Source organism: Xiphophorus maculatus, chromosome 5 (genome assembly GCF_002775205.1).
Source record: "Xiphophorus maculatus strain JP 163 A chromosome 5, X_maculatus-5.0-male, whole genome shotgun sequence".
Classification (NCBI taxonomy): domain Eukaryota; kingdom Metazoa; phylum Chordata; class Actinopteri; order Cyprinodontiformes; family Poeciliidae; genus Xiphophorus; species Xiphophorus maculatus.
The window spans coordinates 19,209,446-19,236,942 of record NC_036447.1 but is presented as its reverse complement, the minus strand read 5'-3'; the positions used below and the strand labels follow the sequence as shown (position 1 = coordinate 19,236,942).

The following is a 27,497-nucleotide window of genomic DNA, read 5'->3' as shown; positions in this document are numbered from 1 at the left end:
AGATTAATCAATTACCGAACTCAGATTCGGCAGTTTAAAAATAAATGTGCAGCATAAACGTCAGAACAATGAAAGCAGAAGTGAGCGAGATAAATTTGTTGTGCACTGGTTTTCTTTAAGCATAGCAATTGTAGTGGATATGGGACGGGGGGGGGAGAGAGAGAGAGACTTCAAACACGATCGTTTTCTCTGGCATCGATTGGTCGAGCGTCGTGAAATCCGACTTGAGCGTTGACGGTCTGTCACATTTCACACTGGGCTCATACGCTCACAATAATATCGACAGATAGGAGCGCGTTGAAGGTATGACTTTTCTGGTAAAGTACGTACTCCAGGACGGTGGAAATTGACCTGGTTTCAGCGGCGTTCTCTGAGGCGGGGTCTTATCTCTTGACCGTGTTAATTTTAGCCCCGGTTCTTTCTTTCCAATTCTAGATTCACCACTTTTTTCCTGTCCAATCTTCCTCTCAGCGCTTCGCTGTTCGCGTCTTCACAGCTGGGGGACTCACCACCACCCGGCGACTCCGCGTAACGCCAAGAGCCAAACTTAAACCGTTTTTGGTTCATTTTTATTTGTATTTTTAAAAACGTTTTGTTACCAGTTACCCGGCGTTTTAAGGGGATTTGTGGCGTTGCTCGTTAGCTCCGGGATTTTTTTTTTCCTCTTGTGTCGGTCGCTGCTGGAGGAGGGGTTGGCTGGTTGGCGAGGCTTGCCAAGCTAACGAGCGACATTACGCAGACTGGCTAAACAAGTTTAAATAAAGGGTAAAGTTAATGTAAACTTAATTCAGGAGAAAACACAGTGGTGACTGGGTGAAATGGTATAGAAACGCGGTTGTTTAACTGGCTAGAAAATTGTAATATCGCGTTTATCTCTGCGCACTAACCCTAGCGTCTCCCCCAGCGTTAGCCTCCCCCGAAGTTAAACTCCGATTAAGTAAACGACGTTGTCAATGAGCGATTGAATAAATGTTGATTCAAAGCGGGTTTTTTTTTAACTTTTAAACCTTACATTTACGCTTATTTGTATTAAATACGAAATTGAGGATCGTCTCTGTGTCAAGAGTTTGTGTGAAGGGGTTTTATCGCTAGTTGTTGAACCAGTTTTGTTGTGTGTAGTGGACAAAGTGCTACTCAGCATTAACTTTTCTTAACATACATTTTTAACTTGTTTCATTCTCAAACTTTTTATTTTTTCTCTCCCAACAGCCCCTTAAAACTGCTACTGTGGGAGGAAACGAGAGAAAAAGCTCAGAAAAAAAGAAGTAGAGGAAATCCCCCGAAAGGAAATGCCAATCGCAACCGCTGGACAGCCAGCGACTCAGGAGCCCAGAGTTTGCCCCCGGCTGCCCTCCACCCCGGAGCCTGTCCCTAAAGGGGCTGATTTATTCGAAGAGGCGGGGGCCGCGGAGTCGGCGGAGCGTACAGAGTACGGGGCCGCCGAGGGGGGCAGAGCGGGGTTCGGGGGCTTCAGTTTCAGCCACAGCGGCGCTCGGAGCTTTGTACAGCCCGGTTCGACCAGCGGCTCTCCGCCGCAGTCCCCGACCGCCGCCTCCTCCTCGTTCCTCCTCCACCTCTCTCACTCCCACCAAATGACTATGGAACCCCCTCGGACTCGATCGCGTTCTCGGTCTGGATACTACCAGCAGTACGGGGTTGGGAGTAACAACACCGGAGTTGCGGTGTCCAGCCACCACCAACACCTCCTCCACCAGCAGCAGCAGCAGCAGCAGCAGCAGCAGCAGCACGGAGCCGGCTGCGCACCGCTCGGAGCTCACAGCAATCACTCGGAGAACCAGCAGCGAGCACCGGGAAGCAACGCCCCTCCCGGCATTCACCGGCTCCCCTCAGTGCCCGGGGCGCACCACATCCCGATGACAGGTACATGTCCCCACTCGACTTTTGTCAGTGATGGAGAAGTCTCACGTTTATTGGACTTTTGTTTTCACACAACCTCTGCCTTGAAGGGATGGATGACAGTCTGGGGCGGGGCGGAGGTGGGGGTGTTTTTAGAGCCAAATTGAAACAGTGAGGGGGTGACTGCCCTGTAGGGCTGGCATGACAGTACTGTTTGTGTATGTGCAGAGACGTTTGATGTGCTCTAATTAGATGGGGTGTTACATGGGCTTGTCTGGGCGGTGCAGAGTTAACACTTATCCAGTAGTTTAATGAACAGCAGCGGTATTTTTGTTGGTGTGTGTGTAGACTGGGGCAGCCTCAAGCCAACAGACCAGCTGAGAACAGGATGTAAACCTCACTTTGTTAAAGCGGTGCAGCACCTCCACATTTACTAGTCAATTCTGCAAACACTTCTGTAGCCAGGTAACAAGACTTGTTGTTCACAGGCTAAAGTTTGACCGAAGTAGGCATGGGGTTGTTCCTTTCTATGTGGAGTAATACTAGGCTATTTGGTGATGCGGTTTCTAACAACAAATTGCACGATTAGACACTGTACAAACTCTATTAACTTTATTGAAAGTATGTAATTGAAGATGTAGCTCTGGCTATGATGCATTCGGTTTTGTTTATGTCCAGGTCTACAAAAAAAGTCCTGTCCACTTGCAGTTTGTGTTGGCTCTAAAGACGCTTGGAGTTATGTTTTTACCAGCAGCTGCCTTGGTAACTTATGTTTTGACGTTTTCCTTAACAAAGATGAACTTTGAGTGTGGGGTGGTTGCTGGGTGTACATGCAGGGTCACTCTCAGACAGCAATTCAAGTGCAGTGAACCATGTAACATAGAAACACCTCAGCTAGAGTTTCACCTTCTCCCTAGCGTGGTTAACGATTCGTTTTTTTTTTGTCTAACGCAGACACAAAACACTCCAAAAAGTTATGAGGGAACATATTTCATCAACCTAAATCTTGATGCTATGGCTGTTAGCTAACTTGTTATAAAGGTAAAGCTGGAAACTATGTATTTGGTATTTTTGTGTTGTCACATTGAACTCTATTCTTTTATTTTTTAATTCTGCTTCCTCAGTCATATTATCCAGTAAAACAGCACTCGGCTTACCAAAACTTCCTATTAAAAATGATATAAAATGAGTCTTTGAAGGTTCATTAGAATAAAAACAAAGGCGCCTTTAAACAGAAAGTGCTTGTTGGTGTGTTCAAAGAACCCTGCAGCATTTATTTGAGACTGGAATTACCTGTCCTGCAGAGCCAGACTAAAACAGCTGAACCTGTCTAAGCAAACAGGCCCCCAAACCGTGCACATTTTCTCAGCAGTGTCATGCTTACTGATTGGCTAGGAATTGTCTGTATTTCTTTAGAGTGACATGGGAGAGAGATTGAAAGACGATTAAGAAATTGCCATACTAGCCCACATCATTCAAGTTCTTGTCGTCATCAGAGTTAGCAGCCTGTAATTTTCACTGTCAAAATAGCTTATTTATGACATGTGGGATTGCTTGAATCCATGGATGGAATGAATAAACTGTACTTGGATCCAAGCTGAATTCAGTTGAAGGCAGGAGGCATTGCTAGGCTATTTAGTGAGAGTGTCTGAGCTGGGAACCAGAACCTGCACACAGGGCTGCACTTCAGTCTTACCATAGCTGTGACTCAAATAACACAAATGTCTGCAGCATTTAAACCTGATTACCTGTGTCATTTCCTCCCCTGGTCTCTGTTACAATCTCTTTACGATCAGCAGGGGAGACGATCACTCATTACTTTCTATTGTAGATGTCTTATAAAAATGGTAGCAGGGCTGTTCTGGTCAAGGCTTTTTGTCTGAAATTAGGATTATTTAAGTTTGACTGTATGTTAAAAAGAGCGATTATTTATTTATTTATTTTGAGTACCAACAGTAGAAAATACATTGTTTTTTTTGTCAGGTCTTTGCAGTGCTATAGATAAGGACACAGACATGGAGCTTTTCCATTCCCCCGTGTGTCCGGCTTGCTTGTCTAGTTCATACAGCGTCATGCAGCATTATATGTTTAAAAAAAACAAAAAACCATCAGGTTAACATAAAAACTATCTTTAGTAAATGAAATCTTTTTCTCAGTGATGTTTTTTTTTCTTTTTTTATCTTGTCACTTTTCTGTAGAAACATATTTCTTCTTTTTGATGTATACTTGGGTGAGTGCAGAGGTTTGTCAGAGGAAGTTCATGCAGTTAAGGTCTCCCGTATCATTAATCAGAAACTTGCCTGCAGGCAATTTTCATACAAAGCTTTACCTCTAGTTAGCCGAGTAAACCTGTTTTGAAATTTTTTTTCTCTGCAGCACAGATGTTAGCATGGTGTATGAGCAGCCAATGGTAAGAAGGGTCAGTTCACTCTACATGGTGATCCCTGCCAATGAAAACAGGCCTGAGTTCATATCCCAATTTTGTATTTAAGATCCAAAGGGAAGAGCCATTTAGGGAATCTGACAATATTAACTTATATTTGCTGTCTTGTGGGAAAAACTTTGACCTCCTAATATAAAGTTTGTCCAACTCAGACTTTTCTGTAGGCAGCATATGATAAAAAGCCCTGAAACAAAACAGTATTAAAATATCAGTTAAAGAGAACTAACTGTGAAACAAGGTTTCAGATATAGACCAAAGGCAAAATGATTCCTATTTACAGTTTAAGCTATCTTTAGGATAACAAAAGGTGGTTTGTATGTACATATTTTTTTAGGAGAATGTAGAACTCTGGGGTTTCTAAAAGATTGCCAATCTGTGACATGTCACAGATTGGGGGAAAAAAAAATCAGTAGAATAGAGCAAAGTCGCTTTACAACCTTCCTGTTATCTCCTAAAGGTGTGGCTCTCTCTTGCTGCCCGAATGAACCGTTCATGTAGTAGAAAATATTTTCTTTTAAAATAGCTACTTACATTTCTGTTTTTTTCCTTTAATTTGAATACCTCCCATATTGACAGTATCTAGCCCTTAGTCCCCTTCCCTCAGTAGCAACTTCCACAGCGAGCAGTGTTGTTGTCAGAATGACCTATTAACTCTTGGTGCTAAATAGCATTTGTCTGTTGAGCTTCTGACATCCATTCATCCTGTCTATCCTGTTGATTGGATAGACAAGACTGACCAGCCTCAAAATGGTCCTATTAAGGTAAAACAATTTTTTTGTTGGTGTGTTTCTAGTATATTGTAATAAAAACAGGGGTATTCCCAAAGTCCAGTTTCCCCATCATGTTCTGGCTCCCTGACAGAGTTCCCCTCCATCCTGTTTCTCACATTACTAACAGGCAATATGCTAAACATCAGTTACAAACTTGTCAACACGTTTTAATAACGTTATTTTTTTTTTCACGTAGCATTAGAAACTTCTCAAATTTATTGCACAGGGAGGGCATTATTGCTGAGTAATATTTTAATCACTCATTTGACGATAGAAACGTTTCAGGATAATTAGGAGTTGAATATTCTTTTAGCAGAGTAAAGCAGCTGGTTATCTGGACTCTTCCCAGCACAACACCCCTTATTAGACCCTCGCTTCATTCCCAGAATCAGCCTTCCTTGTTGGCTGAGCGTGAAAGAAAAGGAGAGATACTTAATCCATCCTTCCCATGCTAGTCACCTGCATTGGACATGAAGGATAAAGCTGTCCTGTAACTCTTCAGTCCCCGCCCCGCTCCCTCTCTCCTCTCTTCCCTTTGTAGTCTGCTGTAATTCTTTTGGTCCCCTTTTTTTTGTCCTCTCTACCTCATTTGTTCATTCTTGTTTATTGTCTTGAGTGCTCCCTTTTTTCTTTGACAGACCGTCGTGTTTGCTGCGCACATGACTGTGCCCACCTGGTTTTCGAATTGTAACGTCCACTGAGATGAGTGTTCCCAAAGTGTGCAAAAAGCGCTGCCAGATTGATCTGAGTAAAAAAAAAAAAAGGGGGGTTGCAGGGAGGGGGGGGGACATTGTCTGTAGCATTTGATATCCTGTCCTGATTCTGTCCCACCTCTGTCACAGCCTGTCCTCTTTTAGCCACATTCCCTTCTCCCTCCCCTCCGGATCGTCCAACCCTTTCTGTACCCCTCCGATCCATTTTCTTTGGCCTCCTCCCTCACATTTGTCTAATGGAGGGATCGTTTTAATGGATTGCCCAAAGCAGCAGAGAGGAAGACACTACAGCCACTCTACATCTACCTCTCATCCCTCTGTCGCTGACAGAACTAGAAACATTCACATTGTTTAAGTTCTTTTTTTTCTTCTTCTTTTTTTACTTTCCTTTGTCTTGGCACCCAGGCAACCCCCTGCAGTGCGAAGAGAAACCCTTTCACTCTGATTTACCAACTAGTAGGGGTTTCGTGATGCTCTTTCACTTCAAATAAACAACAAAGAAGTCACTTTGGTCAGGAGGAGAGGATTCCTGGAAGAGTGGACGGGTGACCTTAAATGTGGCCTAAAATCTAAGAGATGGGCTTTGTTGTGGTTTGGAAAAAGTACTTCTAAGAGGGAAAGAATGCCAAAGGTCAGTTGAAGCCTTAAGAAATGTCAATATAAAAAGAAGAGAAAGGCCAGTAAGAGTGCAAAAAATGTTCCAGAAAAAAAGTAGGGTTAGTTTAAAAAGACGTCATGTGTGGGATTTGGCAGGTTTACTGGAGTTGCGAGGAAGCGCAGCGCGCATTTTCTGTTATAAAGGAAGGGTCAGGTGCAGAAAGAGGTTGAGGAGAGAAAAGGGAGAGCTAATTAGATGGAGGTCTGGGAGTATTAAGAAAGTGAGCATGTGAGCAAACCTCACGAACCGGAGCTGGCAGGAGGAGGAGGATATCATGGGCAACACTGTAAGCAAAGCACAGAGAGGAAACCCGACTTGCAAACAGCCTCTGAGCTTACAACCTGTAGAGCAGCCCCTGACTGAGCGCCGAGAGGAGGAAGCAGGATGGGCAGGAGGTGCTGTTTGCCCCGACTGTTTGCATGTTGACCGGCTGTCTCTGTTGATTTAAGCAAGCCAGTTGTTCAGGAGATGAGGCCTGGTTCTGTCATGGCAGCAAATCTGTTGGCTGGAGTTCAGAAGGACAATGACTGCAACGTCGTCTGAGACGTGGTCTTTAAAAATTTCACTTGGTTTTATAACCCTATTCTGGGAAATTTATCTCACAATTTCCCAATGTTGTCTAAATAAATTATGAAATGGGAGTGACATTGAAACTTTTTCAAAGATTATTTAGCAAGTCTAATATCCAAGTTGATCTTCAGGTTGTAGAAAACCAAATCACTTCTTGTAGTGCTGGCAACTAGACTCATCATGACAACAAATTGTCCCAGAAGTCATTGTGATAAACAATAATATTGTTGTTTTGAGACCATTTTCAAGTAATATATATTGATAATGGCATAGTAATGCAATTTTGCTCTCTCAAAGAGCCATAAACTTTAATTTTGTAAAGAACATATGACGCAGGAACTGGAAGATATTTTAGATATTCCCACCACACCCCCAAAAAACAACTAAAAACTATGAAAAGCGGGGGAAAGCACAACGAAGATAAAAAGAAGGCATCATTTTCCTTAGTCTTCAAAATTCTTCAATTCTTTATTTGAAGAATTGAAACAAAGTATAATATACCGGATTTTTGTCTGTGATAAACTGTAAGAAGGTTCAAGAGGGGTGAATACTTTAGAAAGGACTCTACTACTCAAACAAGTTCAGTAGAGTACTTTAAAATGTTAGAGTTAAGTGTAACATACTCTTCCCTCTCCAACCCCTTCAGGTATTATGATCCATGGCCATGATACAAGATAAATATGGTTATTTCAGTCATCATCTTGAAAATATGGCAAATATCATCCAGTTTAGAAAGTTTTAGAAATTTGTGTTTGTATTGTGTAAAAAAAAAAGACAGCTGAACATACTGTTTATGTGGCACAACATGCTGCAGGAATGGTAGAGAACTGTTAATCACAAGTTTCCGATGTATAACCTTTAAAACCAGACGAAGAGAAGTTTATTTTTTTTTCTTTTACTATTTACTTTATCATTTCATACACTTACCCCACTTTAACAAATATCCATTCATTTTTAGAGAAATTCAATCTGCAGTGAGGTCTCGTGTACTCAATTTTAAAGCACATAAATTACGCTGTGGTACAAAAATACAAACTGAGACTTCGACACAAGTTCAAATTATGTTTTAACAATACAGTTGAAGTTAGTTGGGAGCATTTTTTTTTTGTTTCAGTGATATCTCCACCCCACCACGGCCATCTATGTAGAAACACAGCTCATCAGCTGTTTTATATTTGTGTCTATGGGGTAGGGAAGGAAGATTTTGGCTGTGAATGCAGAATATAGAGTGAGTAATATCATATGGTCTGAAGGAGCGGTTAGCCTCATGCGTTTCATGCGTCACAAACTTCCTCAGTGACTTGCGCTGTTGGGGACTGTCAGAAACTTGTGCTTGCAGGTTGTAAGGCTTTACTTCTAAAACGATCATAATGGCAGATCTCTAAAAAGATGTCAGGAAAAGCAGGAGCATGTTGCACTTAAATTCATGAGTTCAAATGAGGGGAAAAGAATCACAAATGACAGGTGGAAATACCGTCATAGATTTTCTTCTGAAGCTGGATGGGCCTCGTCATGCACTCTGGCAGGGCTAGGCTTTGAGTTACTGTTAAGGGTGCTTTCTAAATTAAATCTGTCATCTTTGGACAGGGATTATTTTTTGATTTGTCAAGAGTAGTCGTCACAAAATTACGCTTGTTCATGCTCAAATACATCGTTTCTGTTTGAATACACAGCGTTTCCAAGTAAATTTGAGCGTAAAAGTTGGCTCCAACTTTAAAAGTGGTATGGTATTGATGCATATTTAAAGAAAAAAACTTAATGATGAAGTTAAATTGGCTATTAACTAGAATTGCTCAGAGAAATGAGCCAGTCGCAAATTCAAAAATCAAATCTTTCTCCTATCATTGAAGGCACAATGTCTGTTTGAGCTTACACCTGCTGTTCTGTGTAGATGCTGTTGCTGAGAGAGGAAGACTCAAAGTTGGCTGTTCTCAGCATCAGTCAGGAGTTCAAAATGAAGTTGGTTGACGCACAGAAATGTAAGAGGCTATTCTCTGAAATGCTGAGACCTGACTGTGGTTCTTTTGGGCTGCACAAAAGTGAGTCTTAAAGCAGATAATAGGAAGGCTAAATGAAGCTGCTCTGTTTTATCCTTTTGAGCTCGAAACTTTTCAGTCATGCTGGATTTGGAAGTGTTCGTAGCCTTTTGGAAATCTCAGAGATGAGATGAATATCTGTGTTCTCTAGAAAGCGCACACAAATATCAAAGTTTTAGTATTGGTAGCTGTGCTAATTATCAGGATAAGATGCTAAAAATGGTTTAAAATGCCAATTTTGTGATAATTGTCTTTGCTTAGAGTAGTAGTGGACTCACACAACTGATTAGTGCTTCCCTTTTAACTTTTTTCTAAATTGGAGAGTCATCTATTTTTTTTAATCTTCCCTATAAATGGGTTTGTGCGCTAGCTTAAAGTTGCTACCTCTACACTCATTCTTCTCAATATGAAGTGTACAAACTTCTGCTCACAAGCAGTTTGTTTAATGTTTAATTTTACTCCAGAGAGCCAAAGATGGATAAGGACCTTTAATGTGGCAGCATTAAAGAGAGGAAATGAAAGGAACATAGTGACGGTAGAGAAGTTACTCGACAGGAAAATATACAAAAGACAGAATGTGAACACACATTTGTACCATCAAATATTCAAAACAAGCAATATCTGGGCAATCTTTACCCGACATGTTCTGTGACAGCTTTCCGCTTCAGTGTGAAATGTGCAGTGACATGTGTTCAGGAGGCGGGGTGATGTGAGAAGTGCACGCATATATGTGTGGGTTTGTGTTTCACATATGTTCAATTTTCTTTAACAAGTGCTGCATCAGTCGGTGTTCTGTCCATCGGGCTGTTTTGTTCTTACAGTACAGCCTGCTTCTTATCTCGGCTCTTATCCGTCAAACCAGCTGCTCTCTCCAGTGGTTTTGTCGCCCGGAACGGGAAGAGGTAGTTTACCTTGGAGCGCAAAAGGGGGGTGATGGGGATCACGGACAGAGATGGCGCGATAGGGCAAGGACAGGAAATGTGGATGCTGTGTGATAAAGCGGCTGGAATATATGGGAGACAGACAGGTTGGCTGATAGGGAAATGGATCGCTGGCAGGGAGGGATGTAATGAAGGGATGGAAAGTGTGAGGAGGAGGAGGAGGAGGAGGAGGAGGAGAAGGAGGAGGCATACGAAGAAGGAGGGTACCTTAGCCGGTGCAAGGGGGAAGGATGAGAAAGGGAGGGGAGAAGTGGAGGAAATGGATAGAAATAGCTGATGCACTCCGAGTCGTACAGAAAATCAATAGCAGTCAAGAGCAGAAGCCACAACCCCCACTCTGCTCCGTCTGGCTGTTCCCTCACCCTCCACTGCCGCTTTTCCTCCAGTCGTTTTCCTCATGTTTGTTCCTCCACTCCGCGTCCTTTCCTGTCAAACTTTCCTCCTCGATGCTCTCACACTTTTTTAATGTTCTCTTGCATCCATTTCCTCCTCTTCTTCACCTCCGCTTTGCCCTCTTCCTGTCACCGGCGTTTTCCTTCCTCCACAGCTGCTCTTCATCTTCTGCTGCAGAATGAAGTCGGTGGTAGTTTAACGTGTAGTTAGAAAATAAAATCTCCTGTCTGCAAACTCAAACATATTTTTAAATTGACTTTCAAAATTGAGAGAGAAGGTGGAGTTCTTGACATATAATAAATAGTAGGCTTCCTTAAGTATGTCCATGTTGATTTCACTTGTCCATGTCACTCTGTGATAACACAAACTGGTTAGAAACTTTTTAAACCACTTTGAATAATTAACTGAGCTTACTGTATTGGTTGATCACTAGAATCAATTGGGATTTATGTATGATTGAACTGAAATGTTTTTTTTTTTTTTGTGAAGAGCCTGAAGACGACATTTGTTGTGAATAGGTGCAATATTAATAAAACTGAATTAAATGTAACCTTTATTTCTGGCTGGAATTTGTACCAAGCTTAAACTACTCATTCACTAAAATACAACATAATTGTTTTAGTTCACTGTACAATCATCAAAGTATTGATTAATGTTTAATGACTTTGGACTAGATACACTTTACCTGTCTGCCAAACTGAGTTATTTAGTGATTGGTGGGATAAAAGCTGGCAATAAAAGTTCAAGCAGGTCATTTTTTGTGCTCATAATGTCATACTAAGTGAAGGAAAAAATAGAAAACTGAGACTGAAAATAGAAATGCTGCATTTCCATTTTGAAGTGGAAAGTTTGTGATCCACATATTGAAGCATAAGCGGACACATCTGCTGCTATTATGTCTTATGTTTGAGGTTATCCATACAGACCATGTTGTTCCTCCTTCGTGTTTTCTTCATGGACCAGCTCTTACTTTTTCTGATGTTCACCTGTGAATTACACCCCAGACTAGACAAACATGACTATTTTGTTGTTGTTGCTCTTGACATCTATCTACTTTCACCAAAGTACAGGCAATTCAGTTTTGTGCTGACTGTTTTCTGCTTCTTTTGTTCCAAGTTCAGTGTATTGATTAAACTTTCTTAGATATAGGGTCAGAACTGACTGTCTCCCCATATATTATAATTGATACTGCAGTCTTATTATTCAGCCGTCCTCGAGGCCCAGATTGCAAAGCTGAATAGTGTGTCGTCTGTTACCCCAACAGCGGGTATGATGTCATTCAAACATGTTCTGTTGCCTCAGTGTTGCTCTCTATAGAGTGAGTCTAACTGAATGACTCGCCTCTGACTCAATTTACAGGATTCTGACAATGTGTGAGTGAGACTATATTCAGGGAGGAAGCTGGATTTTGGCGCATTGTGATCAGTGAATGAGTCCTGCATAGAGGGGAGCTATGCAGCCAGCGAGTCCCATGAATGCTTCGTCAGTTCTCCAGCCCTAAATTGTCTCACTGGATTTGTGGTGTTAGCTATTTATTTATTTATTTATTTTTTATATTCTTACCTCACTAATAAAAGCTTTACGTTATTTATGTTGCTTCCCATCCAGATAAAAGAACGAGAAGAATTTTTTTTTTGGTGATTGAGGGCTTCTGAAAACCTTAACTCTGTCTGCCTCGTCTTTCATTTCCTCTACATGCACTACTTTGTTGTCAGTCAGAGCTTTTCTTCAAAGACGGAGACTAGAATCAGAAAAAAAAATCCTCACAAACAACCGATAGGTGTAAAGCTCTTTTATAAAGGACTCTTCTCGCATGCCTTCTAGGTTACCTCTCTTCATTTCTATTGTAGAGGTTGCTTCGCTTGGCGTGCCCTTGGGAGCGTTTACCCTTGGAGCGCGTACCGGTGCCACCATCTGTGATCAGGACGTACCCGACCAAAGATTTGGCCACTGCAAAAGGGGGAAAAAAACAAATAAAAAACGAAAAGTCAAAGCAAATAGACAAAGATAATAAAAAAGATGAAAGGATTGTGGTAAAACAAAAGAGTAAACGTCTTAGCGGTGATGCAAGCAGCAGTATCATCTGAAAGCTCCTCTAATCCTGGATTACTGTGTTTGTTCTGTTTGTGTATGTATACGTACTGAGCCAAGAGAACACCATATGTGTTTCAGTGACTTTTATGCTGCATATGTGGTCAGTGGCCTTTCTCGCAAACATGTTGTCTTTGTTGTTTTCCGGTTCCAGGTGGCTTTAGGAAAATGACAACAAAAGGATTAAGTAAACTGCACATAAACAGATTTTACTGCACAATAACTGGGTACCCTGATCTATCAGGTCCAGCAATATACAAAGATTTACATTATTTCTATAGTGCCCCCTACAGTAATAACTCATTTTATGGCTCATTTTTAAGTTTACAGTCCTGCATAGATGGAGAAAATAAGGGCATTCAGTTATCATGATTCTCAAAATAAAACTCCAAGATTTGTATGTAATCTTTGTAAGGAATCTGTGAACTATATTTTATCATGTTTGAATCGTTATTTCCCACAGCTCATGACCTGCTTTGCTTTCGTTATATGCAGGGGCTTCTGGTGGAGCATATCACTGCCACCCTGACCATGCATATGGAGAGGAGAGGGATAAGGTAAGCCAACATTCACTCATTATTAAGGCCAAAATTATTCAACAAAGAGGTTGTCATTAGGACTTATTTGGATAATAAACTATAATATGGATAATAAATCATATTATGGTTGTTGAGTGAAGAATATTTTCAGGAGAATGCTGGAATGCTGGCATTTGAGTAAAGAATTAATCCAGAGATTTTACCTTTTTTATTCCAAGAGACTGGTCAGTGTGCTTCACAACACCCCAACTTAAGCAAGTCTACTCCTGGCTGACCTGATCAAACCGCTAATTATAATGTTTTAACCAATCTGTTGTGAATGGAAAAGTGGGCCACTGAAGATTTGGCTTAAGAGTTTGATTCTGAATTAGTTGATCAAAGGAAAAAGTAAAACAATTCTCTGATAATGTTTTACTGAAGCGTGTGCAATTTATATGGTAATGTGAAAGAATCAGACTGAGGTTCACAGGTGTGCAGTCTGTGACATGCTAAAAACATGATTGTGCTGAAAACAAAAAGTGTTCGCAAAGAAAGCCATAAATGATAGATTAGCGAGTAGTCCTAAATATATTGACAGACTGTTTACAAACATAATAGTTTGCTAACACCCTATTACCTGTGATGATCTCACAAGAGCAAAGTAGTAAATTATGGTAAACGACAAATTTAATATTAACAAAAAAAAACATCGACACGCTATCGTAACTGCTTGAGCTGGAACGTCATTCTTTTGAAAACAACAATGCCGTCATGAGAGGATCGGGTTTGACGTTGCCAATAGCTGTTTGTGAATTTTCTCTTACAATTTCCACTAATAAAATCACAGCACTGTGGTTTAGTTACTCTATATCAGTGAAGGAGTTTTTTTAGATACTTGTAAGTTTTTTTTGGAAAAAAAAAAAGAAACATTGCTTCAAAGCATGTTTGACCTAAATGTCTTGAAAAAAGCCTGCAATGCATGTTTGAGGGAGTTCAAGTAGAAGTCAGTAAATGATTTTAATAACCACAAGTGAACACCTTTTAAAAGCATGCATATATTAAGAAGAAAGTAGAGAAAGTGGAGAGGCTGGACACTGAAGTGTTGCGGAAAGCTTGAAGGGAAGAAAGGGGAGGGGTGTTGCTAATGATTTCAGTCTCCAGCTGTGGAACTTGGTTGGAGTGAGAGAAGCAAAAGCAGGATGAGGAAGGGAGGGACAGTGGTGGAAGAGCCAAAGACGAGCTTTGAAATTGTCTTGATTAGCGTTACTGGAAGCATGTCTGTAAATATTAATGAATCTCAAACAGAAAACGGCCATATTTGCTCAGTATGCGCTTTCATAATAGAAAATCGACTGCCTTGAAGAGACAAAAAACATGGACTCGGTTGTTGTTTTGTGCTGCATGATCTCGGCAGGCCCGGCTTTATTTTGGTTCCAAGCAATGATGGCGAAGCCACAACAGCTGGAGGCCGGAGTCGCTGACTGAGAGAGTCGATGCAAGCATGTACGCAGAGTGGGGATGTTGTTAAAAAGAATGTGGAAGGGTGTGTCAGGATATCTGACCCGCCTGGTTTCTACATGCACTGAATACAGTGACGGTGAAGAGAAGTGGATGGATGGGTGCATAGTTTCAAAGACTTGCTTTAATATCAGTCAGAGAGCACTTTACTTTGCTTCTTCTGGCTTAGCTTTTCATCTTGTGTCCTTTTTTTTTAGCCTTGTGAAAATATGTTCAAACACAGCAAACAAACCCGCAGTTTGGAACATGAGGCCAAATTATAGCATATTGCTTGAGGACACATACACTCCTTTGTCTGATGATGTTCCCCTCCCTCTAACGGAGGGAGACAGGCCCATCAAACTTTCATACTAATGGGAAATAGTCTGCATGTCTGTGGAGTGTACGTATGCATTTGTCCCTTCTTCTCAACCTCTCTTGTCCCCTCAGATTTCAAGTCCGAGTGTGGGACAGGTCAGATAGACACAAGGGGAAAAAAATAAACAAGAAGATGGAGCCAAAGAATAAGGGAGGTGGGGGGGGTAAAGATGGGTTTAGTTTATCTGATACAAGGGAAAGGGGGTGGGGTGGGTGGAGGTTGTTGAGCAGGGTAGGGAGAGTGCGCTGGTGAGAGTCTGACTCAGATATGAAAATGGGCACAGTACATGTCCCAAGGGTTTTGGGGTTGGGGCCGAGTCTGGTAAAGAGGTTGTGGGGTGATGGGGTGGATAAGAGGAGCCAATAAGGAAGAAGAACAGATAGGGGATGCTGTTTCATTCTGTAATGGAGAGGAGTAGATGTTGTTTTCTGGACTGACTGTAATGAAATCACCCTAAACAGGTGTTATCTGTCCTTTTACATAGCGCTAGTTTGTTTCCGATACAGTTACTTTCTTCAGTATGTTTGTCAAATCAAAAATAGGTAATTTAACGCAAGTTGAAGGCGTCACTAAAGTTACAAGAAGGGAAACGCTTTGCAGTTTTGGAGACTAGTGTCTTGACTCTTGAAGAGAAATGTTTTTAAGGAGCAATTTTATGTAAAATGGACTTTTTGAGTTTTGTATAATCTTTTAATATCATTCCCTCATTGAAAACATACCTGGAGTGTTGCTTTGATTCTTTCAATCATGTTTGAGGAATCCTTGATTTTCCTGCTCTTAGAAAGTGCCACCTATTTCCACATAGCTCCTCTTTGGAGCTGCTCCTCCAAACTAGTGGCATTAGCAATTAGGAAGCAACTGGTGGAACTGCATACCTGCAAGTGAGCTTATCATACAAACTACTTCTCAGTCCAGCGTTTCTAAGAACTGTTGTAAATGGCGTAATGAGAAGAATTGTTGTAATGATGTGCTGAAGGGGGGGTCTTGGGAAGAGCTTTTTAAAGAGACAGAGGCCAATTACAAGGTGTCAAATTTATTTTAAGTCATGTTTGATATATACAACTGTTCATAACAAATGAAGGTAACATAGCTGCTTGATGTGCCTGGAAAGTACATACCACACCTTTAAGAAAGAAATAATAATAAAAAAAGCTGAACTGCTCTGTTCTTTCATGCATCATCTTTAACTTCACCCATCCTGACAGGTGAGCAGCAGGTCTGAAATTTCAAAAATCCAGGGCTGGTCAGTAAACTCACCATACCTTAGCAGTACTCGTTTGCACTAAACACAACACTCTTTAGTGTGGAAGTGGTTGCTTTAGGAATAATACTCCGTTGACTGTTTTCAGTGGGTTATATATTTTAAAGAGGGGAAAAATTGTGTATCTTAAAAGCTGTTGGAAGCTATTTAAGAGGAAGTTTTCTACAGAGGGATGCCAGCTGTTAATTTAGGGTGGCAAAACAGAGGCACTACTGATGTTGCTCATTTTACCCACGCCACTTTGTGTTTTTGGAGGGGGTTTTTTTGTGGCCAGCTTTTTTTAGATGCTAAAAGTAGCCACATACCCTGAAATGTAATTTTACAAAGTGTTTCTTAAATTAGAAATGGGTAAATTGTCCTGAAGCTTACTTCAGAGTAATCATTTTGTCTTGTTTAAAAACAGTAAAACCGTCTTTTACAGCCACTAGTAACACACAGTGTGGCAACTGCTCTCAACCAGAAAGGCTTGAAAAGGTCTCTCAAATGTGATCATTACATCTCCGACCGCTACCTCATGTTTTTTTTTTTTTTTCTGTAACTCAATCCATCTCTAAATCTTTATATTTCAATACTTTCCCAGTTCTTGCTTTCTGACCACCAACTGAAGGAAATTGCTCTAGTACATCCAGCGAAGTCTTCAGGCTCTCATCAAACCACAGCACTATGACTAAACTATTAGTGTAAACTCTTCATGGCCCCACAGTTCAAACACATTACTTTTTTTTTTTGCCTCTGCAGATCTTCAGAAGGTCGTGTTTATGGGCTGCAGAAACAGTGGCAATTGCTCATGTGTGAATTTGCGCATGTCTGCAGGCGTTTCCATAACTGCGCGTGTTTCTGCAGTCTGCTCTCCAGCTGTTTCCTGTTAGCTATCGTACTGCCGCTCTCAGGGCTGCTGAGCTGTACATGTGTTTGATCTGGTGCAAGAAAATGTTGCTCGCTGAGTCATTAAAAAAAAAATACAAACAAACAAAAAATAAAACTCCATAGTATGACTTTCCTACTTTAGAGTGAAGGTTTGTTGAAATGGGTGTCGTTTGGGGAACATGAGGGAAAGGTAGATGTAGAAATCATGTGTGTGTAAGAACCTGGCTGTCCTGCTGAGTACCGCAAGACTCATCATAAGGGAGAATGAGTAACTGAAACATGGGCAGGTCTGTGTGTGTTCTTGCCTCACCATGTGCCAAGTGTGAGAGTCATTGGCTGACTGTAAGTGACATGACTCACAGATGAGTCGAAGGGATGGAAACACTATATGATAACTCTTGAGTCAGTGATAACTGAATGACTACACGCGCAGCTATTTTGCCATGTTTGCGTACATTGCTGCCTTTTTTTTTTTTATTCTGACTATACAAGAAAATACATGTCCAGCTGAGGGCGTGTTCCTGCGATTGGCACATGGGCTTGTATGCGCTTGTCTCCTGTTTGCATTTCCTCACTCTGAGAGGAAGTAACTTTGAACCGTCTGGGCCGCTGTGTGCTCGCGGTGTAAAAAGCTCCCCTTCGTAGATGCAGTAAACCTGGGGAAAGAGGCATGCTTTGTACCACAAAGAATTTTAGGGTCTAGCAATATGGACTGTACCCCAGAGGGACAAAGAGTGGTGAACTAGATGTATTTGATATGAGTGCTCTGGGTCACTAAACACAATACTCGTCTGTTTCCCCCCCTCCTTTGTGCAGAGTGAGGAAAGCCCCAGTCCGAAGCGCCAGAGGCTGTCCAGTCAGTCCGTTTTAGAGCAGCTGACCTCATCTGCACCCCTGCCATCTACGCCGTCGCCCCCCATCCGCCCATGGGAGTCAGGACCTCCGAGTCGGCGGCAACCTCACCCTCACACACACTACCACCAGGAGAGGTGCCTCACTCCTCCACGACTCAGACGGAGGTAGAATCTTTTGTTTGTTTTTTTTGTACCACAGTCTCCTAAGTATTGTGTTTTTCCAAAAGTATTTTCAGCCCTTAAGCTTTTTCCCCCATTTTGTAACATTGACGTTTGTGGTTTATCAAGTATTTCATTGGGCTTTTATTTGATACATCAACGCAAAGCAGAAAATACTTTTGAAATAGAAGGCAAGTGACTCATGGTTTTTAGATTGTACTGCAAATGTAAATCTCTGAGGTTGGTTTTCACCCCTTATTTTCACTATTATCCCTAAAAATAAACCCAATTGGCCTTAGTAGGCTTCTAATTAGTAAATCCACCTGTGTGAACTTCAGTTTTGTTACAAATCCAGCTTTTCTGTGAAGGAAACAAATATTTGTTAAATGAACACAGTAGAAGTAAAAGTTTGAAGCAGAGTGAGCTATAATATCAAGCTCTGAACATCATGGGTTGTTCAGTTTATCATTCAAAACTAGAATATGGTACAATTGTGAAGACATGGCTGACAAGCTGACAACCACACTTTTTGGATTTAAAACAAGTTTGAAAACTCTGTTTTTCCTCCTACACATGTATTCCTTTCTGTGGATGTAGCGTCACAAAATGTGCAAAATCTCCAGCTGTGTAAATATCTTTGCAAGACTCTGAATGAAACGAACGGTCTGCTGTCCCCTCTTGCAGTCCGCCCGCGAGGCGCCAACGCGGCCGTCTCTCCAGGCCATCCCGCCACCCGCCTCTTCATCACCATCCCTCCGCTCAAGGACCTACACCTCGCCCGTCACCATCTGAGCGTCAGGACGAAAACTACCGCCACAACCCCCTTCCCTCGGCACATCAGACGTACCCAGCACACACTCCAAGCACTTATCCTCAGCCCCCCACAGCCGGCGGAGGAGGCCGAGGTTCTGAGGAGCCCCGAGCCTTCCACCCCCCCACGTTATCGTCGCAACTGTTACACCCGGCTGCCCATCATCACCCCCATCATCACCATCCTCACCACCAGCAACAACATCATGCAACACAACAGCAGCAAGGAGCCATGGTGTTGGACTTGCACGATCGGGTTAGTTTGCATCTGTCGAACTGTTGGAGACATTTACCTGTGTTGGTTAGTGTGTGTGTTTTTATGTGAGCTGCTTGTATTTTCTTCAGCTGCAGCAGGGCAACATACCCGTCTCCTACACAGTGACCCCTGTCCCTCCACATGGCCTGGCAGCGCCTCTGTGTAGCGGTCAGCACATTCCCCCCTCCTGCTCCTCTCAGCAGCAGGTTCCCACCTGTAGTGTGGTCTTCAGCGCTGGACAACACTACCATCCGGTGAGAGAAACTCCTCAGTGTACAACATGTGGCATTGTTTGTACAGTTTGCAGTTTCCATGGTCTGTGCTTTAAAGGAAGTGGTTTATCGTGTGTTAATATTTCCCAGTTTGGAGGAGGAAGTTGGTTTCTAAGTCACAGCTGCCACCTTGTGGCAAAAATGGCACATTACAGTTGATATTTTAAAAAGTAGTGTCTTTTTATTTTGACTGACTTCCTTTTTCTCTTTCTCGCCCCTTTTTTCCAGATGTTACAGGCATGTTCAATGCATCATTTGCCGGTTTCCTATGCGTTTCCCTCACTACTGTCTAGTGACCCTCAGTTCCTGATTTCTCCTCCACCTCATCTCTCCCACCATCCGCCCCACCTGCCCACACAGTTCCTGCCTTTTCAGACTCAACAGCCAAGATCGGTATGCGAACAATCTGCTACTAATGCTTACCCTTTTCATCTGCTTAGTTTGTATAGTTTGAAAATTGCAATAAAAGCCATGCAAGAAGTATAACGTACACCGGGGCAATATGAGATAGCCATCAAATAAATTTCACTGCAGTACTTCCTTTTGCTCAGATTTACCACAAAATAAAGCAGTTTGTTCCATATTAATGCGTATTTTTGGTTTTGTGGATATTTATCTCAGCCCTTACAGAGGATTGAAAACGAGGTTGATATAGTGGGAGAGCAGCTCCCTGTTGGAGGAAGCTTCAGCTACGCCCACCATCACCACCACCACCACCAGCCTCCCTCCGCCCTGCCGCCTTCCACTCCGCTCCAGTTCCTTACACACCATGACCCCCTGTCGCAAGATCTTTTCACACTGGTAGGGGGATAGGTTTTTGCTTTTGTTTTTAAATCCCTCATCGATTCAACGATTAAATTGTTGCTTTGCTTTTTCTCTTTTTGCAGCCATATCCCCACTTTATGCCTCGGCGATTCACCAGTCGCCGTTACCGCTCGCAGCAGGCCGTGCCCCCATCTCCGTACCACCCCAGCTTCCTGCCTTACTTCTTGTAAGTATTCTTGCCCCTCTTCCTCGTGTTAAGCCATGTATGGGGTGAGCACTTCATTATGACGATGCCAGCAGCATATTTTGATCACTGTTTATAACTCGCAGGTCAATGCTTCCTGTTCCCCCGAATGTGGCTCCTGCCATCAGCCTAGAGCTGGATGTGGATGATGGAGAGGTGGAAAACTATGAGGTACGACAAACTGAGTTCTGCAACTTAATGTATTTGTGAACTAGAAGATGAATATTTTCTATCTATATGAAATCTTCAGGCCCTGTTGAACCTTGCCGAGCGTCTGGGGGAAGCCAAACCCAGGGGTCTAACCAAGGCAGATATAGAACAGCTTCCATCATATAGGTTTAACCCCAACAACCATCAGTCGGAGCAAACACTGTGAGTAGCTTCATCTTTTTATTTGGAGTGCTTTTCCCCTTGTCCCATCAGGCAGCAGTTTTAACAGCTTTTTTATTTTTTTTACTGCAGATGTGTCGTTTGTATGTGTGACTTCGAGTCCCGCCAGCTTCTCAGAGTTCTCCCCTGTAATCACGAGTTCCACGCCAAATGTGTTGACAAATGGCTTAAGGTGAGTTGTGTTTTCGCTCTCAAAAAATTGGAAAATCAGTTTTGAATGCAACTGTCTTTAACGTCTTTTCTTTCTACATGAAGTCATAAGTTTCATTTCTCACTGTTGGAACGTCCTGGTTTTATTCCAGGCTAACCGCACCTGCCCCATCTGTCGAGCCGATGCCTCTGAGGTCCAGCGGGACTCTGAGTGACCTCAGACAACCACAATCCCCAAACCCTCTTTTGGATGCGTAAACCATAAAAAGTGAACCGACTCATTCTGTCAAACGACTGGGACCACTGCACATGAAACAGCATTTAGGTGTGAAAACCTGCTGCTTCATCTTGCTTACTTTATACTTGGACTTCTGAAGCCTTCTGTTTTGTTTAACTCATCTTCTAGTCTGCCATCTTCTGACGGTTGCTGCGAATTACCTTCTTAACACACCCAGCTGCAAATCCATTTTTAATGTCATCATGAATACTTTCCCATTTCTCAACACAGGACCTACGTGTAATTGTTTTCAAGGATGTCTTTGTTAAAAGTTGGTTTTCTAAGGATTATGACAAACATTTCTGCTATTTTAATCCAGCCTTTGTATTTTGTTGTGAAAAAAACTCTGCTCTTTGTAAGGGAGTTGAATTGAACGCAAGAGATTTATTTCTTACTATCCTTGTTTTCCTGACGGTTAAAGCAGCCTGTTTGGAGGGAAACAAAGATTTATTTCACTGTGTGGAATGACAATAAAATACTTTGCACAGACACTATGTTCTTTCTGTGCAAGTCATTGTGGTTTTGTTGACGAAAAGTTCCTTATTGGAACAATTCATCATTCAAATTCAATAATACTTTATTGATCCCAAAGGGAAACTAAATAAACCACACTTGCAGAATTTGTTTTCCCCTCTCAGATTGATTTGAACTTAAAGGAAGTCGAGAATACTTTGAAGAATTTTAGGGAATTTCTAAAGTGAGGTTTATATCCTCTGGGAAGTAGACTTTTCTTGTTTTGTAAAATCATAAACTTTAACCACACATTGACGTTGCATCTGATAGTAAAATATGGATTCAGTCTTGCGTGTGAACAAATCTTCAGAAATATTTAAATGCAGTTGAATTTTAAATCAAGCTTTCTTTTCTGCAAAAATTTTAATTTATTCGTACGGTTGGAACGAGTCATTTAAGTACATTATTGCGTCTGCTGGTTACCTTCTGTGCAGGCAGCGATCCAGTTCATTTTTTCATCGTCTACCAGGAACAACGTTGACACTCTTTTCAGGTTTTAAGTGGCTCCACTTTGTTTCACTGGCAGATCTAAGGCTTCAGCACTTTACAGCGATTGAATTCCTGCGTTGCTTTCTTTGCGTTCTGAACAAACCAGTTTTGAGTTCAATCAAAACTGGTTTTCACTTTCTCTTGAGACACCTGCTTATTTCTGAGTCTTTTTGGTTTATTTAGTGACATGTTCTGCTTGAGGTGCAGGCAAATGGGGTTTTAAATCTGAATCTGTCTGAAAGAGAGGAAGTAAAAGATCACGCTGCGTCCTTTTGTTGGTATTGGTAACAATTCAGATTAACTCTCAGCAGCAAAAGGAAAAAAGTATTTAACTACAAAGCAGTAGATTGTTCAGATAATTGCTTTCTATGCACATCATCTCACCTGTTGAAGTTAGATTTAGGAGCAAAAACTGCAGATTTTTTTCATCCCACCCTTCATTGGAACATTTTGGGGATAATCTACTTGTTTGCTCTTGGCCTTATGTTGGTTCATCATAATAATATAAAAAGATGTTCCATTCAAACTACTACTGTTAGGTTGTATTCGCTGCCTTTTTCATCTTAATGCACAATATTTTCCAGAGACACCGCATGAAGTGCTCTGAAAAGTTCATTGCGCCATCTTTAGAGGCTTGCATCCGAAATGCCTTTTCTACCAATGCGTCTTCTCCAGGTCCAACTCGCATCATAGGACAACCAACGCATTCGAACCAGATGTTTTTTTTTTTTTTTTTTCTTTCCATCATGTGCAAACTACAGGAATGTCGAAATCTGTTATTTATGTACGCTCTTCCTCTGCATCGTCCATTTAGAAAAATCATTGGAATCAGTATGGACTGCATCGTTTCTAGATGTCGTATGTGTGATTTTATGCATCCTTTTTATTTTTGTCGTACGATTGCATTGTTTTGTTTTCTGGTACACTAGCAATTACCTCAGTTCCTCTGTTTTTATCTACTAGAAAATGGCGCAAACGGTATGATTCGTTCTTTCATTCTGATCCCTGGGTTGTTTGAGAAGTTTTCCTTCAAACTCTGAAACTGTATTATTCAAATGGTGTTATATTAGTTTTGTTATGTATTATATCTGTAACCAAAACCATTTGAAGGCTTATGATGATGATGATGATGATGATGAAATTTTTAACAAACATTTGTACATTTTGTATGAGAGTTACTTATGGTAATACTTTATTAAGTAGTGCAATGATTTTTTTTAAACCCTTACTCCACCAACCCCCATCTTTTGGATTTCAAAAGCTGGCCCAATAATAAATGTATAACATCCTCTTCTAACTTTGTGCTTGTTGAGAATTTTGTCTTGAGCTCTTGTTTTGCATTTCATCATCAGTAAAGGTTTACAAAGATGTTAGTAATTTCACGATGAGAGCTCTTGGTGGCAGTGTAGTTCTGTCATCCTGGAAGGCTCCCTATAGATGCCTCTCAAAAAGTTAAAACATCACAGAAAACTTCATTTGTTCGAAATGCGAAACTCATGAATTGCTTTGATACACAAAACTACTGTAAGTGTTTGTTGTTTTTTTTAAATGAAAGCTCTGAGGAGACGACGAACACTGCAGTAATTTTTTCTGCTCAAGAAACTGTAAAGTTAATGGCAGCAGTAGCTCCTTATGTGGCTTAAGGATCGCAGTTTAACCCTGTCTGTTTGACGGATGTCCAGCAGGAGGCAAAGAGCTTTTACAAGGAGGTTAAGCCACAAAAGTGCACCGCTAAAGCAAATACCTGTTCATAGTGTTGTGTTTAAAAACAATAATGGAAAGCTGTGTGAGAGGAGAAAGGTGCTCAAATAACCCGGACAAGCACAGCCTTGAGACGATTATAGAGCAAAAATCCATGTAAGGGTTTTGAGGAGACTCATAAGTCAAAAGATTAAATTAAAAAGCCCCAGAGTGTGGAAAGAGTGGAGCAGCACACAATCCAAGGTACTTGAGGTCAAGTCCAAATTCAGAACTTCGTGTTTCCCTATCCAAGCTTTATGGAGATGCTCATCTTATTTTCCAGCAGGACTGGATTTGCCTCGAGGGCCAGTTTCCTTTAACTTTTAGACGTCCAACACGCCTGAATCAAATGGCTGACTCGCCTCCTCAATGTACAGTTCAGTTCCTGCTAATGACCTCATTATTTGACTCGGGTTTGCTGAAGCAGAGGCAAATATAGAAGTTGCAGGGCACCAGACTTAGAGGCCTGGAGTTGAATACCACTGATTTAAGGAGTAGTATCAGTAGATTTATCAGAGAGACACCGGACCAATACACCCAACTTTAGAGATTTGTTTCATCTGAATCTGTTTAATAAATGAGTTTCAGTTTCTGAAATGAGTGATGACACAATATTGGGATGTGCCTCTGTGCGTGCAGTTTTACTAAAAATAAAACGTCATTCATTTAATTATGATACAGGCTCTTGTCTGGGCGGCAAGTCATATTTATCTTAGATCAGGTCAACCAGAATTATAAAACCAGGAGGCTTGTACTCGAATCTAGCTAAACAGCGCCATCTAGGAAACCGTTTTTTGTTTCTATTCTCTTATTAACACAAATTTAAAATCATCTTGTGTTATTTCTTTTGAAAACAGTTTTATACTTTAAATTAAAATTCTTCACTAATTAGTGAAGAATGTTTTAGGGTATTTAAGAAGTCCTCAAACCTCTAACAAGTGCTGTACAGCTTTTGTAGCTTTTTAAAATTCTTACTTCGCTGAATGAGCAAAGATGTTTAGACGATAGTCAGAAATTTGTATTTAAGGTTTTTATATGTTATTTCCATGTCAACTTGATCTATGAGTCACGTTTTCTGCTTTTATGTCTTATTTAACTTTGTAATGACTTAAAACTGAAGCCTGTGAACGTCAGATAATGCTCCTAACTCTGTTGTCCTGTGACGGATCTTGAGCAAGTAGAGATAAAAGATGGATGTCAACGTTTGGGCAAGTTTATTTAAAGATAAACATGAGCAGCTTTCATTATGTTTTGATAATATTTTGACATAACTGCAATGTTGTCTGTGCTCAATCCACTGTTCTTTTTATAGATATATGTTTTCATTCATGACATCTAAAGAAGTGTCATCTCATCCTATTTGATTGTTTTTTTTTACAGTACAGATTTATTGTCATAAAACACCCATGAAAGGTTCTGATTTGTGGAATCTGAAACCAGACAAATATAGTTTTCACTTTTGGCCTCAGACTGAACCCAAGCGAAGCGCACAGTCACGCTGAAAGTATTGGAAATATAGGCCAACAGATTAGAGGGGAGGGAAAATGAGATTGTGGTGAAAAGTGTGATGTTTCTTTGCAGCATCTGCTCCACAATAACTAAACGGGGTTCGAAGAAGCATGTCTTCTGATGTTGGACATAAACATATTAGCTATGATGGCACACCTAGACTCAGGTGGCGCACCTGAGTCTAGGTGCTATGTTAAAGTCTATATTGACTTTAACACAATATAGACTTGTGTTAAAGTCTATATTGTTGCAAAAATATTCAATAAAATCAAACTATTTCCAATTAGGCAACTTGCAGATTCTAGAAACGATTGATGTATGTATTTTTGTGTGTTTATTTTTAAAATGAAGAGTACTTAACCTTGCTCTAATTCAGTTTTATAAAAAATGTCATGTAGGATTAACTGAGTTAATCATCAGTGCTTTAGTTCTGCCCTCTGGTTTGACCTTTTCAAAACCATAATTTTCCTCAAATAAAGTCATTTTTATATGGGTTTGGACGAATGCTTGGACTCACCCTGATCTGAAAAAAATCCATCTTCAGCTTTTGAGCAGACACCTAAAAGTTTTGGGTCAAAACTGACCGGCATTTAGAACAGTGAACTTTAAGTTTAGTTTTATCAGACCACATGGGTCCCAAAACCATTTTTCCTTTCATGGAAGAAAAAGATTACAGACCCATTTGATGACTTAGAATATTATTGAAACGTTAGTTCATTCCATTAACGCTGTTCACAAAGTGAAACCCTAACTACTATGTAATAACTTCATTGAGAAGCTTCTAGTAGCCATCTAATAGAAAGAAAGGCATTCTGGGAATCTGAGATAATTGTTTTTATTTATAATAAAAAGACACAAAAGTCTGCTTTCTGGACAAAGTACAAAAGCATCTCTCATGTTTTTGTCACTTGTCACATATTGGAGAGTCTAAGCCTTTTGTAATGAAAAATGCCAATCACACTAGTAAGCTTGATTGGATGAATGCCCAGCCAGTGTATGTAAAGTCTCTGGAGATGGTTAAGTGGGTGTCATCTGCTAGGCCTTTCAGAATTAGAGGGATAACCAAAGCATGCTCTGTTTAAATTTGACAAGAGTTAGCCTGGTCAAATGGGATCAAATTCAGAAACTGATCTAAAACTCCTGGATATCAATTTCTTGTTTACTAGTGGACAATGTTACATGGAGTTACTGAGTAAATTAAAAGATTAAGCTAATGATAATTTTTTTAAACGTTGGAAGTGCTTTCTTGTGTAGGTAAATGTATTGCTTATAGCCTTGAATTTCATTTGTTGTGGGTGTTTGTCCCTAGTTTTTTGCAAATATGTGGTGAGTGAGTTCACCACTCTGGTGTTAATCTTTTAAATAAATCCTATCTCCCTAATATCTGCTTATTGGTGCTTGGTACCACTCCAGTATAATCGGCTTTCCTTCTCAATTTGTATCCGGTCCAAGTATTTAGTTTTCAAAGTTTATATATATATATATATATAATCTGTAGAAATGTAGAATATTGAAAATGTAAACTTGAAGCAGAGGTTTGGCAGCTCTGCCTCAAATTCAGAAATTAGCCAAACTGGAGCCCCCCACACAAATGAGATACATGTTGACAAACAACATAAAAGCTGGAATCTAATTCACTGATGATGGATGGCAGATCTGTATTGGTGCACTTATCATGTAGGTGGGGAGGAAATGCTTAATTCCTCTCCATAATGAAATCCATCTGCATCTTCAGTTTGTCACAACATCCCACTCCTGTCAGCGTGTCTGTGAAACTCAAATCCACATTTCCATATTGCAATCTCCAACCCTCAAACTGAGGCTTTCGTCAGCAAGCTAACCTGAGATTATTTCTAAACCATTAGCAGGTTGACCCGCAACCGACCTTTGCATTACTGCTTTTTAAACTCGGAGTGACTACCTGCTGTGACCAACGGTTGATTAGAAAAAAGAAAGGAATGACAGAGGAAGGAAAATACTTGTGTTATCGCTGAATTGTTAAGGCTTTCCAAGTTGCTTTAGCTGCAGCCTCAGTGAATCAACAACAGTTTACACAGGTTTTGCTTTGCATTGTT

General features: G+C 40.9%; 1 protein-coding gene across 3 annotated transcripts; it reads left to right on the top strand.

Annotated features, from left to right (window-relative positions):
* Window positions 1–225: 225 nt before the first annotated feature.
* LOC102232430 (E3 ubiquitin-protein ligase RNF38-like) lies at window positions 226–23,470 on the top strand. 3 transcript variants are annotated; one of them, XM_005797298.2, is made up of 13 exons: window positions 226–303; window positions 1,210–1,881; window positions 12,968–13,029; window positions 17,811–18,013; window positions 18,692–19,073; window positions 19,163–19,327; window positions 19,574–19,738; window positions 19,967–20,146; window positions 20,233–20,336; window positions 20,441–20,525; window positions 20,605–20,726; window positions 20,817–20,916; window positions 21,047–23,470. In XM_005797298.2, the coding sequence occupies exons 2-13, from the start codon at window positions 1,290–1,292 to the stop codon at window positions 21,107–21,109; spliced, it is 2,223 nt and encodes a 740-aa protein (XP_005797355.1). In that variant the 5' UTR covers window positions 226–303; window positions 1,210–1,289; the 3' UTR covers window positions 21,110–23,470. The 3 variants fall into 3 exon arrangements, with proteins under 3 accessions (XP_005797355.1, XP_023190363.1, XP_023190362.1); XM_023334595.1 differs by having other exon boundaries at window positions 302–322; XM_023334594.1 differs by lacking the exon at window positions 226–303 and adding an exon at window positions 453–765.
* Window positions 23,471–27,497: the final 4,027 nt, after the last annotated feature.